At 40.0% G+C, this 15898-nt stretch overlaps 1 protein-coding gene across 1 annotated transcript in view; it reads right to left on the minus strand.

Moving 5' to 3' along the window:
• The window catches only part of FREM2 (FRAS1 related extracellular matrix 2), a 210771-nt gene that overhangs the window by 92561 nt on the left and 102312 nt on the right, over positions 1-15898 (minus strand). Inside the window, exons 3-5 of the mRNA XM_090027088.1 lie at positions 10838-10984; positions 6398-6628; positions 873-998 (exon numbers count right to left, since the gene is read on the minus strand). Of these exons, the coding sequence (XP_089883214.1) occupies positions 873-998; positions 6398-6628; positions 10838-10984 (504 nt within the window). The remainder of the gene's footprint in view (positions 1-872; positions 999-6397; positions 6629-10837; positions 10985-15898) is intronic.

Raw genomic sequence — 15898 nt, forward strand, 5'->3', positions numbered from 1 at the left:
TGTCTCTTCATCCCTTTTCGGTATTTTTAGATAAGAAATTACCCATGAGAAAGTGTTCTTAAAGAGATGAACACTATGTTTAATCATTTAACCATGCACACAAGAATCCTTGGAACTGCTCTGAAACTAATATATAAAAGTCTTCAAACCACACAAAACGTTTTCTGTAAAAATAAGCCATTACACAAATGAAAGTGTTTTAAACACTCTGTTTTCTGCAATCAAAGTTTCCATCCTACAGGAAGCCCTGCTATTTCAATATTAGTTTTCATTTCAATGCACGATAAAATTTAGAAATATCAAAACTTTCTATAAAATGTTTATATCAAGAAAATGGTTTGGAAAGGTCAAAATATTCTGTTTTGGGCAAAGCAAAATATTATGATATTCCTAAATCAAACCATTTTATTACAGCTTGATTCCAAATGGACCTGCGCCATTGCCTGCTGAGTGCTGCGCTTCAGGGGACTCGCACTTACATTCTTTCCTAATGGCTGGGCTCCCCAGCAAAACTATACCTTCCAACATGGACACACCCTTATACTCCCGTGAGGTTCCTCTGATACTTCAGCCAGTGAAGAAATTGTGCTCTCTCACAAGAGATACTATCTGACCAAGAAGCACAATCATGAGAACACTGGGCTGAAACTAGAATGACTTGGAGGCAAGGCAACCATTGGGAATGTCAACAGACTGCAAATTAAACAACTAATATAATAACTTAAGATAAAATATGAAGAAGAATATACTCCCAGTTGATATTGATGGTTTATAGGCAAAATTATTATTATTACTAAAATTATCCATATGTTCTGGAAATAAATAATTACTTGGACTTGGTTATTATTTTCACTTAACTGAGATTCTATTACCTTGCTGGGTATGGCAGATAACCATTAATTCCTGGCTAACATCTCCACTTCTTCTGACTGGAATGAACAGTTCACCAATATCTTCTTCAATGGTGTAGACTGACTGAGGTATAAAGACAGTTGATTCTGCAGAAATCAGATACATTTATTTAGATTGCTTTATGTCCACAGAAAGTCATATATGAAATAGCTAGAAGTCCTTCTATATTCAGAATGCATCTCAATATAACAAATCAATCCAATTTATTAATGGTACAGTGAAATGTTAGAATATTACTTTTTTCACAACCAAAAAAGGAACAAGAAAATGAGAAATAAAGCCTGAGCTTGCAAGCTTATATGCATACTAAGTAGCCAGGTACAGACATTACAATATTACTGGCATAAGTGATCAGAAACCAGCCTATACCCATAACAGAACAGAAGTTTGGTGCATGCAGACTGGATTGAAAATGGCAGAACTTGGTTTAGATTTGCCCCCACACCTAAGAGCAAATGTGTTTTCTGATCGCTACCAATTTAAAATGCGCTGTTTATAGAAAACCACGCAACTTAGGTCAATACTGCTATAGGCTTTTTGAATGTCTGTACCTAGTCTATGGAACTAATTTATGGATTTAGCATTAACAATGTAAGTGGGAGTTTGCAGGATTGGTTCCCAGGTACATATCTAGAATTCCACCCAGAATTCCATCCAAGTTATTTCAGTATTTTCACACTGGTATTACTGGCTGCTAGTGACAAAAAATTCACCAGTGCAGATCCTGAATTCATTCAGATTGAGCTGTTAGCTATATGAGGCACTTAATACTTCATATAATGTAGGATAAAAGTACCTTTTGGGGGAAAGTATCTGTCTATTTTGTATTTTTAAAGCACTGAAAAAATGGGGTCTTGGTTCATAACTATAGCTCCAATCCACTGCAATAATATAAACAAATTCATGTATAGTAATTATGGATTTAGCAGCTACAGAGCAATTCCCAACTTCACTCTTCCTTTGAATAGTTCTGCGAACAGTGTAACCAAAAAAGATACTTACCAAAAAAAAATAAATAAAAGAACCACTATTCTGATATCATAGAAAAATTCCCTAAAATGTGAATGATTTGGCCATGTTGATTATCTCTTTAGCTTTGCAGGAGGGGGAAAAAAATCACCTTCTCTTTCATGTTTTCTGGAATTTATTTTTCTTATCTCAACAAGTGCTGTAAGCATATTTTTTCTCAAAGACAGTTTTGCTCTTTTGGCTGAGAATGGAACTTTTGTTAATTAAAGCTAGCTATTTTTTTTTTTTATGAACTATGAAACGTTAGGTTCAAAACTGTCTGATTCTATTTTTCAGACAAAGTCAATAAAATCTGAAAACCATCAAACAAAACTTTCAGTTATTCTATATTCACATAAGCAGACCAATTACTTTTATGGTGTCTTCGAATGTCAACTTCTTTTTTTTTAAGCCCTTAAATTAAAGGAAATCATTAGCTATGGGTACAAAAATGGGGTATCTTTAAAATTTCCACACCAATATCTGAATTCAATCAAAGCTACTTTAATATAGAAAAGAATTGTGTAAAATAAATATATGACTATACAAAACAAACCATATGGTTGTTTTACAATGCTTTGCAAACAAAATCCAAATAGTATATGTGATTTTCTTGAAAGGATGTGCCATGGCCATTATTTCAACAGCTGGAAAGTACTGCTGCCATGACTTAGGGTCAGTAAAAAAAATGCTGTTATTCTGGTTTGATAAGATCAATAATTTGTCACCATTTCAGAAGGAGAAAAATGTAATACAGAGAGAAAAGGAAAGGTGTTTATTTTCATGTAAAACTGCAGTAAACTTTAAGCTTTCTTCTTTTTTTCACTTTAAAATTAAATGAGTACCACAGACAAAATATTCCATGTGTAAAAATGTTAGAGAACAATGTTTTGCTTATTTTTCCAGTTGTGTTTATAGTACCTGACTATGACATTAAAATAATATGAGAAATTAAGTGTAGGAAGCAACACTGTTGTTATCATATCTTACTTCAATCATACGCTTTTTTGAGTAAAGAAACAAATTCTCTGAGCCTTGTCTCAGAGGTAATTTATTCTATAACTTTTATCTTCCTTGTTTCTCTCTGGTTTCTCCAAAATTTATCACCATCTTGCTTGGAAATACAGTGCTCAGAACTGAATGCAATACTCAGAGTAGAACAAAATAATCACCTCCACATTTTACATATGATTCTCTTGTTAATGAAGACCAACAGGATATGGCAACTTCTAGGACCATTATTAATTACCATAGTACCTTGATTTATGGTAGACCTCCAACTGAGTAGTAAGACTTGCATTTATAGGGCCTCACATACCCTATTCAATTTTGAACTTAATCTACACTTAGTGCTATCCTCTATCAGTAAATAAGAATGCAAGATAACCTCTTGGTGTGACCTATTAAATACAGTTTAAATGTGTAACTAGTAGGGGTGCACCAATAAAGATTTTTTTGGCTGATACTGATAGCCGATTATTAGCCAGCCACAGTGGCCGATATCAATCTGATAGCTGATTTACAGGAATGCAGCTGGGCAGCCTGGAGAGCAGCCTCCTGCTGTTAAATCTGCAAGGGGGAAGAGGTGTGGGAGACGGAAGGGGTGTCGGGGGTGCAAATCGAGGTACCCATGGTGAGAGAGGGAGCCTGTGGGTGGCTTGTTCAGGGGGTACAAGGGAGTGGGCAGCTCCCTACTGCTATGTGCAACCTGGGGGAGGCATAGGGGGCACGTGCACAGGGGGAAGGCAGGCTGCCTGCTGTGGGCTCAGGGCCAGATGCTGTGCCAGACTCCTCCTGCTGGGGGGGCTGGCCCAGGGCTGTGCTTGGGGCAGGTGGAGGCGGGGTGGACGGCAGTGGCGCTGGGAGGGGTGGCTACAGGGAATTTTGGAGTGGCTATAACTCACCCTATAGCCACCCATCCCAGTGCCACCACTGCTTGCCCCACCCCTGCCTGTTCAGAGCCCAGCATCCCCACCAGGAAGAGGCTTGTGCAGCCCCTGACCCCAAGCCTGCAGCAGGCAGCCTGCCCTAGCCCTGCACAAAAATCTGGAGGGCACATGCCCCCCATACCTCCCTGAGAGGTGCACACAGCAGTGGGGAGCTGCCCCCCCCCCCCAAGAGCCACCCACAGCTTTGTCCCGCTTCCGGGGTTGCATTCACTGACTTGGCTGAACAGTGCCTGCCCTCAAACCACTCCCTCCCTCACCGTGGGGGCCTTGATCTGCACCCCTCCACATTCCTTCCCTCCCCCATGCCCCTTCCCCTCACAGACTTACTGGCAGAAGGCAGCTCTCCAAGCTCGCTGTTGCTGCATGCATGTATGTGGCATTTATCAGCAACATTATCAACTACACTAGACAAAAAAGCCAATTGCTGATAATGTTAATTTTCCTTTTATTGGTGCTGATCCAATATGCAATCAATGCACCTCTAGTAACTAGCAAGTGAAAATCTGTTGGACACATTTTTCCTGCTCAGCATACCTTCACCTCTTAATTCAAAAGGATTATACAGAACTAGCTATTGCAGTCTTGAGTTTCTTTTAGTATTACTTAACAGCTTTGTGTGACCATGGCCCATTGCTTCAGGTGCCTGGATGCAGTTCAAAAGCCAAACTTCTCGATGTTAACTATCCTGTTACTCCATGCTTCTCTCCTCACCTTCATTCTACTGTTGTTTCAGCTGTTCCTGACACTTCAGCTAAGAAATTGAGCCCAGAACATAAATCAGCTATATATGTACATAAGTTGCTATTTCTCTCACTTGGGGGCAGGAAACTTGGGCTAATTACTGACAGACAAAAAGCCTGAGGCTGAATCAATTCAATCTTTGCAGATTAGTCTAAGCTAGTGAATAGACATTCACTTTTGACTCTGAAAATGCAGCAACATGCTTGCAGAGGCCCAGGCCAGAAGCTGGGGGCACTAGAGCATGCCTCCCTGCTTGGCTGGAACAGATAGCTTGGGCCAAACCTTGCTGACCCACCCCGCGAGAAGGAGTTTTAAGGGAAGGTGAAAAGTATCCTGAGATACTGGGGGGACTGCGAGTTAATCTGAATCTGGAGGGGATCTCGGACAGAAGTTCAATAAACTTATTTAACCTAAAATCAGTTAGATCCACACAGATTTCTCTTAAACCAGTTTTGGCCAGTTTGAAAATGGTTTACATGCACTGAACTTCTGTTGTGTTACAGATTCGAACCTATTTCCAATCACTTATACCAGTTTATGTGTAGTCTTTCTCCCTAGCCTTGGAGAAGGGAGGCAAGAAGAACTGGCGCAGGGTCTCATCTCTATTTTTGGAGGCACTGCTAAGGTGACTTCTTATTCCATTTGTGTTTGTACATGGAAGGAATCAGAAAGGTGTCAAGACAGTATCCTCTGTCTAAGAGCCTTAACTCCAAAGCCTTGGTTTGGCCCATGTAATGTAGCAGATCTCTTAAACTGTCAGCCAACTGTAGAGGCAAGTATTTCCAACTCCCATGGGAATACTAGTCTACATGTTTACTAAAATTCAGAAAGCAAAGGCAGTTTCTGAGAGAGGGTGTTTGTCAAAGCAGCAGTGGCTGCAGAGCTGTCCAAGGCTCCATGCTAAGACAACAGCACCAGCTAGAATCTGTTTCAATAATGTCCTGCAACGTTTAATAAAGATAATTAATAATTCTTATGCTGCACTAGTACTAGGTAGCTTAACATGTCAGTTGAAACCAGTCATAAAACTTAAAATAGTTTTCTAAAATAGATTAGGAAACATTAACTATGTTCTAAATAGCTTGTGTTAGTTGAAAATATTTTTAGAGGGCACAGGAGATGCTTTTTGAACTAATCAGAATGATTTGGGAGAGTCAAGCATGCAATTAATAAGTGATAACTGTTCCATTTTTCAGTAACAAAACTGGTTTCTAAGCTTTTCTTTGGGGGAAGCAGTCTGACTATAAATTATTTCCATGTTTAGTACATGAGAAAGAATCATAAGACTACAGTTTTTAAAATGAGAAAACAGTGTATTCTCTACTTTTCTAAATTGATTTAATTTGTGACTTCTATTAATTATATCATTGTATCATATAACATCACACTTGCCTTACAAAGTAGGCAGATGTTTACTAGCAAGTAAGTTCTAGTGACGAAATGGTTTTTCATTGTAAAAGGGTCACCGAAAGGCTTAGGAAGATTATGATCTTCAAAAGAGGCTCAACAATCTATTCGGTCTAATGTAAAACAACTGATAAGTAATAAATACTGGCAAAGAAAGGAAAAAAAATCTATGTATAGAAATATATCATCTTAGAGTTCCAACAGGCCACCAGTCAACTGAATATGATCAATGAAAAGCCATCAAGTGATGCCTAAACCCATTTTCCAACTGAAGATTTTAATGAAGTACCTTTACCAGGCATTTTTATGGATTGCTCTGCTATAGTTTCCTCTGAAGACAAGTATACTGATTAAGAATAAAACCAGTAAAGTGTTCTTACCATCTCCCGGGTCAATCACCTCCACTGTAGCCACTTCAGGAAACTCCAGAACAGCCATGACTGGCTCAGAAAGCACAATTTGAAAGGTCTCCGATTGCTCATGTTCATTATCACTCAAAATCCGCACCCTCCATGTAGCTAAGGTTTGGCCAGGATTGAACTGCACTTGCTTCTGTGCTTTTCCTTTAAAGTCCTTATCTTTCTCAGCTGTACCATCTCTAGTGCTAATGCCTGTCAAAAACAAAAAAAGAGAAGAGAAAACAGGGCCATTACAAACAAAGCAATTGTTTTTTTCTCTCATTACTGATCAGGCTTTAAACAATACGAGTTCAGAAAATATATTACCCTTTACTCAACTAAAAATGTGTATTAGAGAGATTTGGCTTTTATGTTAATTTTTAAGAATGCATCGAAGCTGCCCAAACTTAACCTGTTACTCTTTAACAGAATTTGTATTGGTGCCACCAACATCAGGTGAACTCAGATTAACCAAACCCTCTGTGTAGTACAAGGTTGGATAGTCAATCAGATCAAAACTAACTACTGAAAAGGTCAAATACTATCCATCTCAAATGTCAGATCTCTCCATCAAGAGATTTCAGGTATCGATATACCAAAAAACTAAAGGTTTTTGTTTTTTTCTGTTATTATCATCATCTCAAAAACATTCACATATTTTCTCCTGAAATTTTCAAAATGTACTTACCAAGCTCAAAGAGAGACTTAACTTGGAAAATTTCAGCCTGTAAAGTGGAAGTTTGGGAAAGCTTCAAGTGACTATAGATAATGTGAATAAACACACATATAGAGCCTGAATCTCAGTTACTCACACTAAAATAACTATGCTTTTGGTGACTCATCTTCTTGTTGAGACCTTTATGTAATGGTCATCTCCATGATTCCAAAAATGTCCATAATTCAGTTTAGTTGACAAAGTCAAGGGATCAAATTCAGTGTCTTAGCCTAGGGAATCAGGGGTGCCAGGGCTGACTAATTAGCTCTGCATTGAAATGTTGGTGTCTACATGCATGGTGCTCTTAGGCTGGAATAAACAAATTAACTCTGCTGTAGCATAGTACTGCCCAACACAAGTACTATCCTATGGGGAAGTTATTTACTCCACCACAACACATGTGTAGACACTGACTGGGGCTGGCTAGGGCATGAGGGTGCTCCAGTGCGGGGCTGCCTGCCAGATAGAGCCCTTGTGCCCCAGCCAGCCCTTCCACAGCACATTAAGTTGGGTTAGAGCAGCCCTGCACTGGCAGGCTGAACCCTGGGCCCCCTGCCAGCCAGGGCTGCTCTGCCTGGCTTACTGTGCTGTGGCCCTAGGCACACGTGTGAAAGCTGCACCCAGGAGCAATAAATACTGGTGCAAGCTGCACCAGAATTTTTTGCATCAAAATAATTTCATGTGTAGATGTGTCCCAGGAGTCTAACATGGCTATTAGCCAGTCTTGGATTTTCTTGAACTGGGGGTGGCTCATGGGGTTCTGGTGCCAAGCAGACAGCTCTTGAAAGCCCTCTCCAATATACAACCTTGCCCACTGTTACCCTTGGAAAGTATGTTGAAGTTTGTGAGGAAATCCTCAAAATACAGCTTGCATCTCTGTCTGTCTTGTATCCTCCAATCCTCCTTCCTCCCCCAGTTAAATCCCAAGACTTTGTTGGGAAAGGTGGCATATAAGTCAAATGAATAATAATAATTAATAAGAAAAGATCTGGGGCTCCTAGAGCCCTTTTTAAGGCATAACAGTCCTTCTGTTTACGTGCGCAGACCAAAGAGGGTGATGAAAATCTAACCGTGAAAGAACTCGAGTACTTTTCCAATTCTGGAATTGCACTCAGTAGGATTAAGTTAGTCAGTCAGGTGTACGTTAATCAAACTACATGTCAGTCTCCAAAACAGTTTCTTGATGGAATCAGGGTCAGATGTATTTAGATACTGAACTGGTCCATTTCACATATATAGAACATTTAGCAATAACCTGACATTTGGTGAGATGCCAAATTTGTTAACTTCTTTGAATAACCTACCTCTTAATCAAACTCAGCAATTAATTTAAACCAATTAAGATCTGTAATTTGTGATTCATTGTTATAAACTTTTCAAGTATTTTCTGTTGGGAGGTTTACTCTTTCAAAGAATAAAGAAAGCATCTAGCCAAGTTCATTAATAGTCAGAACACAGAATGACTTGGATTCTGATTCAGCAAGGGGCTTAAATTATATGGCCATCTTAAAGCACTTCACCTACACTGCTGGTGCTTCAAGTCAGGTATGTGCCTATGTACCTGGCTGAATCAGGGGCTTAAACTGTTTTTCTGATTAGTTTAAGCTGGTCCTGTTCTTTGACATAAACCTGTGAAAGATTAATGCTTTGGGTCCAAATATATCCCTACTACAGATGCAAAGAGAACAATAAGAAAACATCCAGAAGCTAAAGATGTGTGAGGCTGCAAGAATGTGGTAGCACATCCTTTTTTGCCTTCTCACTCTTCCTGCACTGTGAATAGTTTTCAACACCTCAGCTGACTGCCAACAGGACTAAAGAAAGTGAGCCTCCTCACTGAGATTTCTAATACATATGCTAGTCACTGCTCAATTAGATCAGTTCACAGTTGTCTGGCTGGCAAAGGATGAGTTTTGATGCTTGTCTTCACATTTGCTATCTGCATATTTTTTAATTATGACAAAATAATGTGGGACTGTGTTCCACAAAAGAAGTGCAAAGGTGACATCCTAGTTTAGGTTTACACTCTTAATTAAAGTATTTCTTAACAGTGCAGACAAAGAATCAGTGCTTTCTTCAGATTTAGTTGGGGCAAGAATTCAAAATTCTTCTTTGTTTTTATTTCTGAAAACTGCATCTTAATTAATGTAATGACTGTTATTACAGATTACTATTCATTCTATTGCAGGGATAGGTAGCCTTTCCCAGTTGCAGGCTGGAATGAGCCACCCTGGGTTGGAGGCAGGATCTCCATTAGTGGCCAGGGGAAAGGGCCCACAACCAGCATTTGTCCCTGCAGCAGCACAGAGTGTATGCCTGCAGAAGGTGCCTCCCACTGCTGATTACTGCTGAAGCTCCACATCTGTGGGCCCAATCCAAAGGTTCTCCAGGCTGGATCCAGTCTGTAGAATGCTGACCCCTGTTCTATTAATTAAAATCACTAGAAAGTCTAATTTCTCTTCCATTTAGTAAAAATTTAAAGTATAGGACCAAGGGAAGAACTTTATTTCCAAAAAGCTTTCGTTTTTCACTAGAAGCCTCAATCTTCCCTCAGCTATGAAATGTCCATATTTATAGCAATGGATTCTTCTAGTTGTTCCACTGTTTGGCCTATCCTTCTCTTTTGAAGATATAGGACCCAGAATGCTGCTGTGAGATCCATGATTTAACTATTTGTTGGTAATTTCATGAGAATTACATAATTTTGGAGAGTATATGAATATACTGTTGTCTCTGAACCTCAAAACACTATTTGCTGCTCCCAACAGATATGGCTATATTCAGTGAGCATGCCTGGGTGATCTACTTTATGGATAGATTTAGATTCCATTCAAATGAGGAACAGGCTTAGCTACTCTATAAATCAGAAATGTCCATTCATTCTCACACAAGTTAATAAAACAATTTTATTAGTAATGTAATTTTGAATTGTGACCTGAATTACACCATTTGTAATTTCTTTTAATGCTAGAGTGTCATTCTGAATTTATAGAAGTGAAGCAGACAGCAGAATATAGTTTACAATTAATAAATAAATAGTTTTTATCAAGTAATAGTCTCTTCTCATACCCACAGAGCATTTCAGCTCCTAAATACACATCAGCTCTCACTGACATGCTTTCATTGACCACTTCCTTGTGACTATTTTACAAGGAAGTTCTAGCTCAGGTGCCTGCCTGAAAAGGATCATTATTGTTGCACATAATTTTGTATTGCAAGTATCTATACTTTTCAAATGATCAGATATAATTTGTCTTAAATTAAAAGTAAACTTTTAATGATTAAAAAAATTTCACCTTTACCTGTTCTTCTTGAAGCTACTGAAATTTTAACATTAAGCCCAAAAAGGAAGGAATGGGTCCAAGGGAGTTAAAAATCAAAGAACGAATTGCAGCAGACACTAGAAAATGTGTAGGTGAAAGATGCAAAGGGGTTACAGTTGTAAAGGAAATACCTAAAAAATATTGATTACTGGTTAGAATGGAAAAGAAAACTATCAGCAATTGATTTCTTATTTGATTCTGTGCTTTAATTCAAATGAATCATGCATTCGTTTTAATAAAAGAGCTCTTTTTCTAATAAATTCTCATATCACAGTATCTAGTAGGCTCATGCTAAATATTTCCAGGTTAACATATGTAGCTATGATACATTTTGCTAATCTGCTGACCAGTGGTTCAGAAGCAATATATAGGAATGGAACTTACTAATAAATGAAGTTTCTCCCAAGTAACCTCTCCGTTTAAGAATGATGTCTAGATATTTTGAGTCTTCATTTACCAAGTAATATTCTTTCTCTAGGGAAATCCAGGCCCAGTTCAATCGAAAATGCTGACCCTTAAGCTTATTGCCTCCTGCAGAACAAAACAGAAAAAAAAAATTACATTTACTTTGTCATTATTTTTCTTGTTTTCATTCAGGCAAATTATTATATCCCATTTATCTCTCAGCTGGTGTAGTTCTTAGCTGCAAAATCAAATTCCTATCATGGTAGAGATTTAACACTAAGAAACAATCAGTAACTAAGTAGTCCATGCCATATTTCATATCCATAGAATGGATGCATGCATATGCATAAAAGGTGGTTAGCCTGTACTTGAGCTATGGCTTAAGTAACTGGAACATGGACTTTCATCAAAATGTTTGATGACTAAATGCTTTCTAGGGTTGAATTTATACTTCCAAGACATGTATACTAAATGCTTTGTTATCTGGCATGAGTGCGGTAATAAGAGGGGGTGCCAGTTATATAAAAATTCTGGTTACCTGAGGGCAGGGGTTTTTTGGCTGGATGTGGAGCGGAGGATGGGGGGAGTGGAGGCGGCCACATTTGGAGTGGTGGGGGTGGCATGTGGAGTGGCGGCAGCACAGGGTGGTAGGTGATGGAGGCGGTGAGCTTTCCCCACTGCATGTGAGCTCCCTCCCCCTTTCCCTGCTGGCTGGCCAGCAATTCCGGTTAATAGCGTTCTGGTTACTTCAATGCTGGTTAACACAGCTCTTATTGTATTATATTGCATATTATGAGGCATTTCCTAGAAATTTGCAGACGGCCTGAAGCACAAGGCACTTATCTTAAGAAATCAAAAATGGTATCTCCAATCATTCAAACAGCTGTAGCAAAACTGATGTAAATGTAAATTGTGACACACTGTTCCAGCATTGCAAACAGGCTTATTCCTGTTACTTAGGAAATTAATCCATTTATCTACATAGCCTGCCTCTGAAGATCAATGTTTGCTCATAGAACCCAGTGGCTTTTGGCCTTACTGGCTCAGAGATTATAAGTCAATTATATATTATATAGCATATTTATGGAACAGATTTCACAATTTAAGAGAAAATGTTTTGAGCAGAATTAAATCTGTGCAGTTATTTTCACCCCGACATATCCCCTTCTGTTGAATCCTTTCAATATCTATATGATACTGATTAAGCCTGTAGACTGAAGAACTCAGTTGCTGGGAATTTTTTTTTTTAAATAGTTTTAAATTATTGCACAACCAGGCCAAATTATATCCTTAACAGTGGTTGGGGTATGGTATCTTGTACAATCCTGTAGCGCAATGGGCTAGAACTTAAGTTATGCAAAAAAATGCAAATCATGAAGGAACTCTTCCTGGGAGCAGTTTGTGGTTCCACTACAGCTGGCAGCGGTGCATTCAGGCATTGGTAAGTGAAGCCAAGCACAGCAGTGCAACCAGCCAGAAAGACTGAATGGTCAAGTATGGACTAATATAGCATTCCAGAATGATACTTCTAGGTGCTGATAATGGTAACATGAACCATCAGTCTGAAGATCAGTCCATGCGTCAATAAAATAGAGTCCCCACACAGAGCTCCCTGGCAATGCAGATAATAGTCTCATTGTTTATCAGAATAAGATGCCACCTCCATGACATTAGTAGGGGGAAGGACAACATACATTGGAAGAGGGAGCTTATGAGCAGGACTCTGCTCCAATTCAAGCAGCTGTTCAAAACAAGTCTTCAGAGTGCATGTGGATCTGACCAACCTTCCAGCAGCACTCCAGACAGCGTGCATCTATTTTGCATGGCCTCATGGGACTTACACAACCCTGACCTAACTTGGAGCTCAGATTGACCTAACCTGATTAGGCTATGTAAGTGCTGTTCGGGGATGTGAAGATGTTCAGGGAGGTTAAACTGGGAAAAAATGGTGGGACCAATCTAAATTACAGGCAGTTCTTGACTTGCAACGTTTTGAGTTACGTTTCACACTTACAACGTTTATAAATTGACACCCTGTTTCAACTTTATAATGCCAGTTTCAACTTTACAACACTTTATCTGAGGCGACGTCACGCCAGCAAACAAGTTTGTTATGTCGCTCATCTCCCTGGAGAACATCTGCCCAAACTTCCTTGGACACTTTCTTTAAGAAAGCAGACAAGCCTCCAGAAAAACCTGCAGACAAGCCTCCTGAGAAGACTCCAGCCGAGAACCCTACAAAAAATCCAACCAAGAGCCCTTCAAAAAGTCCAGCAAAGTCACCTCAAAGAAGTCCTTCCAAATCAATGATTGCTATTTACAATATAAATACATTAATGTAGCTATCTTACTCATCTATAATTGATTGAGTACAAAATTCTGGGGTATTTTTGGTGAAAATAGGGTACTGGGCCTTGGTTCAGGAACCAATCCCCCATTTATAACATTGTTTCTTATGAGAAAATTGGTTCCGAGTTACAACATTTTGGCTTAAGACGAGGTTTTCAGGAATCAGTTGTGTTGTAAGTCCAAGAACTGCCTGTAGTTCACTTGAGAAATTCCTAATCTAAATTAGACTGGGAATGGGTTAGTCCAGTCCAGTGAATGTCAGCACGTTTGGAGCATAGCACCAAGGCTAGGAAAAAACTAACTGGTTGTCCCAGCCCATAGGCAGAGGGAGAAAAAATTTGCAGGGCGCTGAGTGCATATGCATGTATGTGCATGCACCCCTTCCCCAGCAGGTAAGTCTTTGGGGGAAGGGGTGGGGGTGGGGAAAGGGCCATGGGGCAGGAGTGGGACTGGGGCTGGCACTGCCCAGCCCAGGCAGAGTGTGGGATGAAGCTGCAAGTAGCCTGTCCTGGAGGTATGGGGAGGGGTGGCGGCTCCCACCTCTGCATGAGCCCCAGGAGGCCATGTGGGGGGGGTGTGCCCCCAGATCTGTGTGGGGCAGGGTGGGCTGGGGCTGGGCCAAGCCATGCTCAGGGCATGTGGTGGTGATGCTAGGAGGGGAGGTTGGGAGGGCTACGGTGAATTTTGGGAGGGATGCCCCGTAGCCCCACTCCCCTGCGCTGCTGCCATCTGGTCTGAGCGCAGCCCAGCCGAGTCCTCATTTGGAAGAGCCTGGCACAACCTCCACCACAGCCCATAGCAGCAGCTTGCCCTGCCCAGATCTGGGACACATGCCCTCATGCCTCCCGGGGTGCGTGTAGAAGCAACTGCTGTATCCCCTGGACAAGCTGCTCGTGGCTCAGTCCCATACCCTGGTCTGGCTATGCAGCACCTGCCCCTCCTCCAGCCCCTGCCCCAGCCCCAATGCCCCCTCCTCTCACTGCTGCATGTGCACCCCTCCCCACCTCTGCTGCAGCTGCCAGAAGCCCGTGGCCAAGTTGCCTTGTGGCCCTACCGCTGCACCGCATTTGGGGGGCACAATGCCCTGTTATCTCCCCCTTCTACCACCTATGCCCCAGCCCTGAGGCTGCACTTCTCTTATCTTTCTGATCCTGACTGAGTTTTTTTTTAACCTCCAAATCCTAGATGAATAATCACCTCCCTGATTCCTTCAAATTTGCTAGTCCCACCTGCCCTCTTCTACATCCCAAGTTGCTTACCATGCTTCTAGTGCAGCTCCCAGCACCACTGAACATGCACACAAGCTGCTCCTGATCTACAGTCACACAGCTTAAAGTAACCTGTTTGATTGTAGATCTGATGCAGTGAACATCTGTATGTCTGCCACCTTTAGACTAATCTAACCTTCCTGAACTTCTATATAGTATGCACTTAGATCAACCTAATTAGGAACCTAAGTGTAAGGTTAGGCAAACTAGGTTAGATTGGGTGGCCATTTTTAACATGATGTAACGTCCCCCGAATCTCCCCAAACATCTGTATGTACTGTTTGGCCCTCTGGCTTGCATGGGAGAATACGAATTCTGGTACCACTTGCCATATGCGGCTGAATAGCATGGTGTGTTTGGATAACTGCTATCCACACTTTTCACTGCTATCTACTGAGGGAAAAATTCCCCCTAAAACTATTGTAATTGAAGACTTTCATTAAAAAACAAAACCAAAACCAAAACCAAAAACAAACAAACAAACAAAAAACCACACACCTGGAAGTAAAATATTTTCTTTGAACTGAGTATATAAATACTTTAATTGGTTCAGAACATTCATACTTCTACTACCAAAGACGCAAATAGAAGATTTATGTTCTATTTATTTTTATGTATTAAAAAAACCTGCAGCCTTTTCAGTTACTTCAAGCCTGCTTCCAAGATGAGCCTCTATATCTCTTTATAGAGCCAATATCAGAAACAAGCATTGAATTTGTATGATCTGTCTAATGTGAAAGCTGTATTAAGTAAACGAAAGGAAACGTCATTGTCAGAGTACTGCCCTGCAATCCTTACCCTACTTATGACTGTTCTTTTGATCTTTACCAACTGTTGAAGGGCGAGGCTTACAAATGCATGCATTAATAATTTCCATGCAGTGTCTACACTTTGAGTACAACCGTTAAAACATTAAATATAGCTTTCCCTTTTATGTTAATTAAGCCTCTACTTACATCAGCTTAAACATAGTTCTGCTATCTCAGTGAAGGTCAGGGCTGGTATCTTTTATTAGTTTTGAAAAGCAAAGGCAAGGGATATTTTAATGCTCTGCTGTAGACACAGGCTCATAATGTTTCTAAGAGAGGATTTATGGTGTTGTAACAAGTCTCTTAAATTTCCTGTTCAGGATCATAAACAGTTAAAATGTAGTCTATATTTACATAAAAGTTTAATATATGACAAAGCTATTACTTAAGCAAAAAAACAAACAAACTGATGTTAGGAATACGAATAAACAGACTACTATCAAACCCATTTGTATGTCACCTCTGATATAAAAGGTTCCTTAAATTTACTTTGCTGGAAACCTAAGAATAAAGATTAGAACAGTCAGAAATAACTAACTGTAACATTTTATATTGCCTATTTTTGATTTTTTTTGGATTATACTCTATGCATTTTACTACTGTATTTCTGGATG

This window comes from Crocodylus siamensis, chromosome 1 (genome assembly GCF_052110815.1).
Source record: "Crocodylus siamensis isolate JL-2025a chromosome 1, ASM5211081v1, whole genome shotgun sequence".
Lineage (NCBI taxonomy): Eukaryota > Metazoa > Chordata > Crocodylia > Crocodylidae > Crocodylus > Crocodylus siamensis.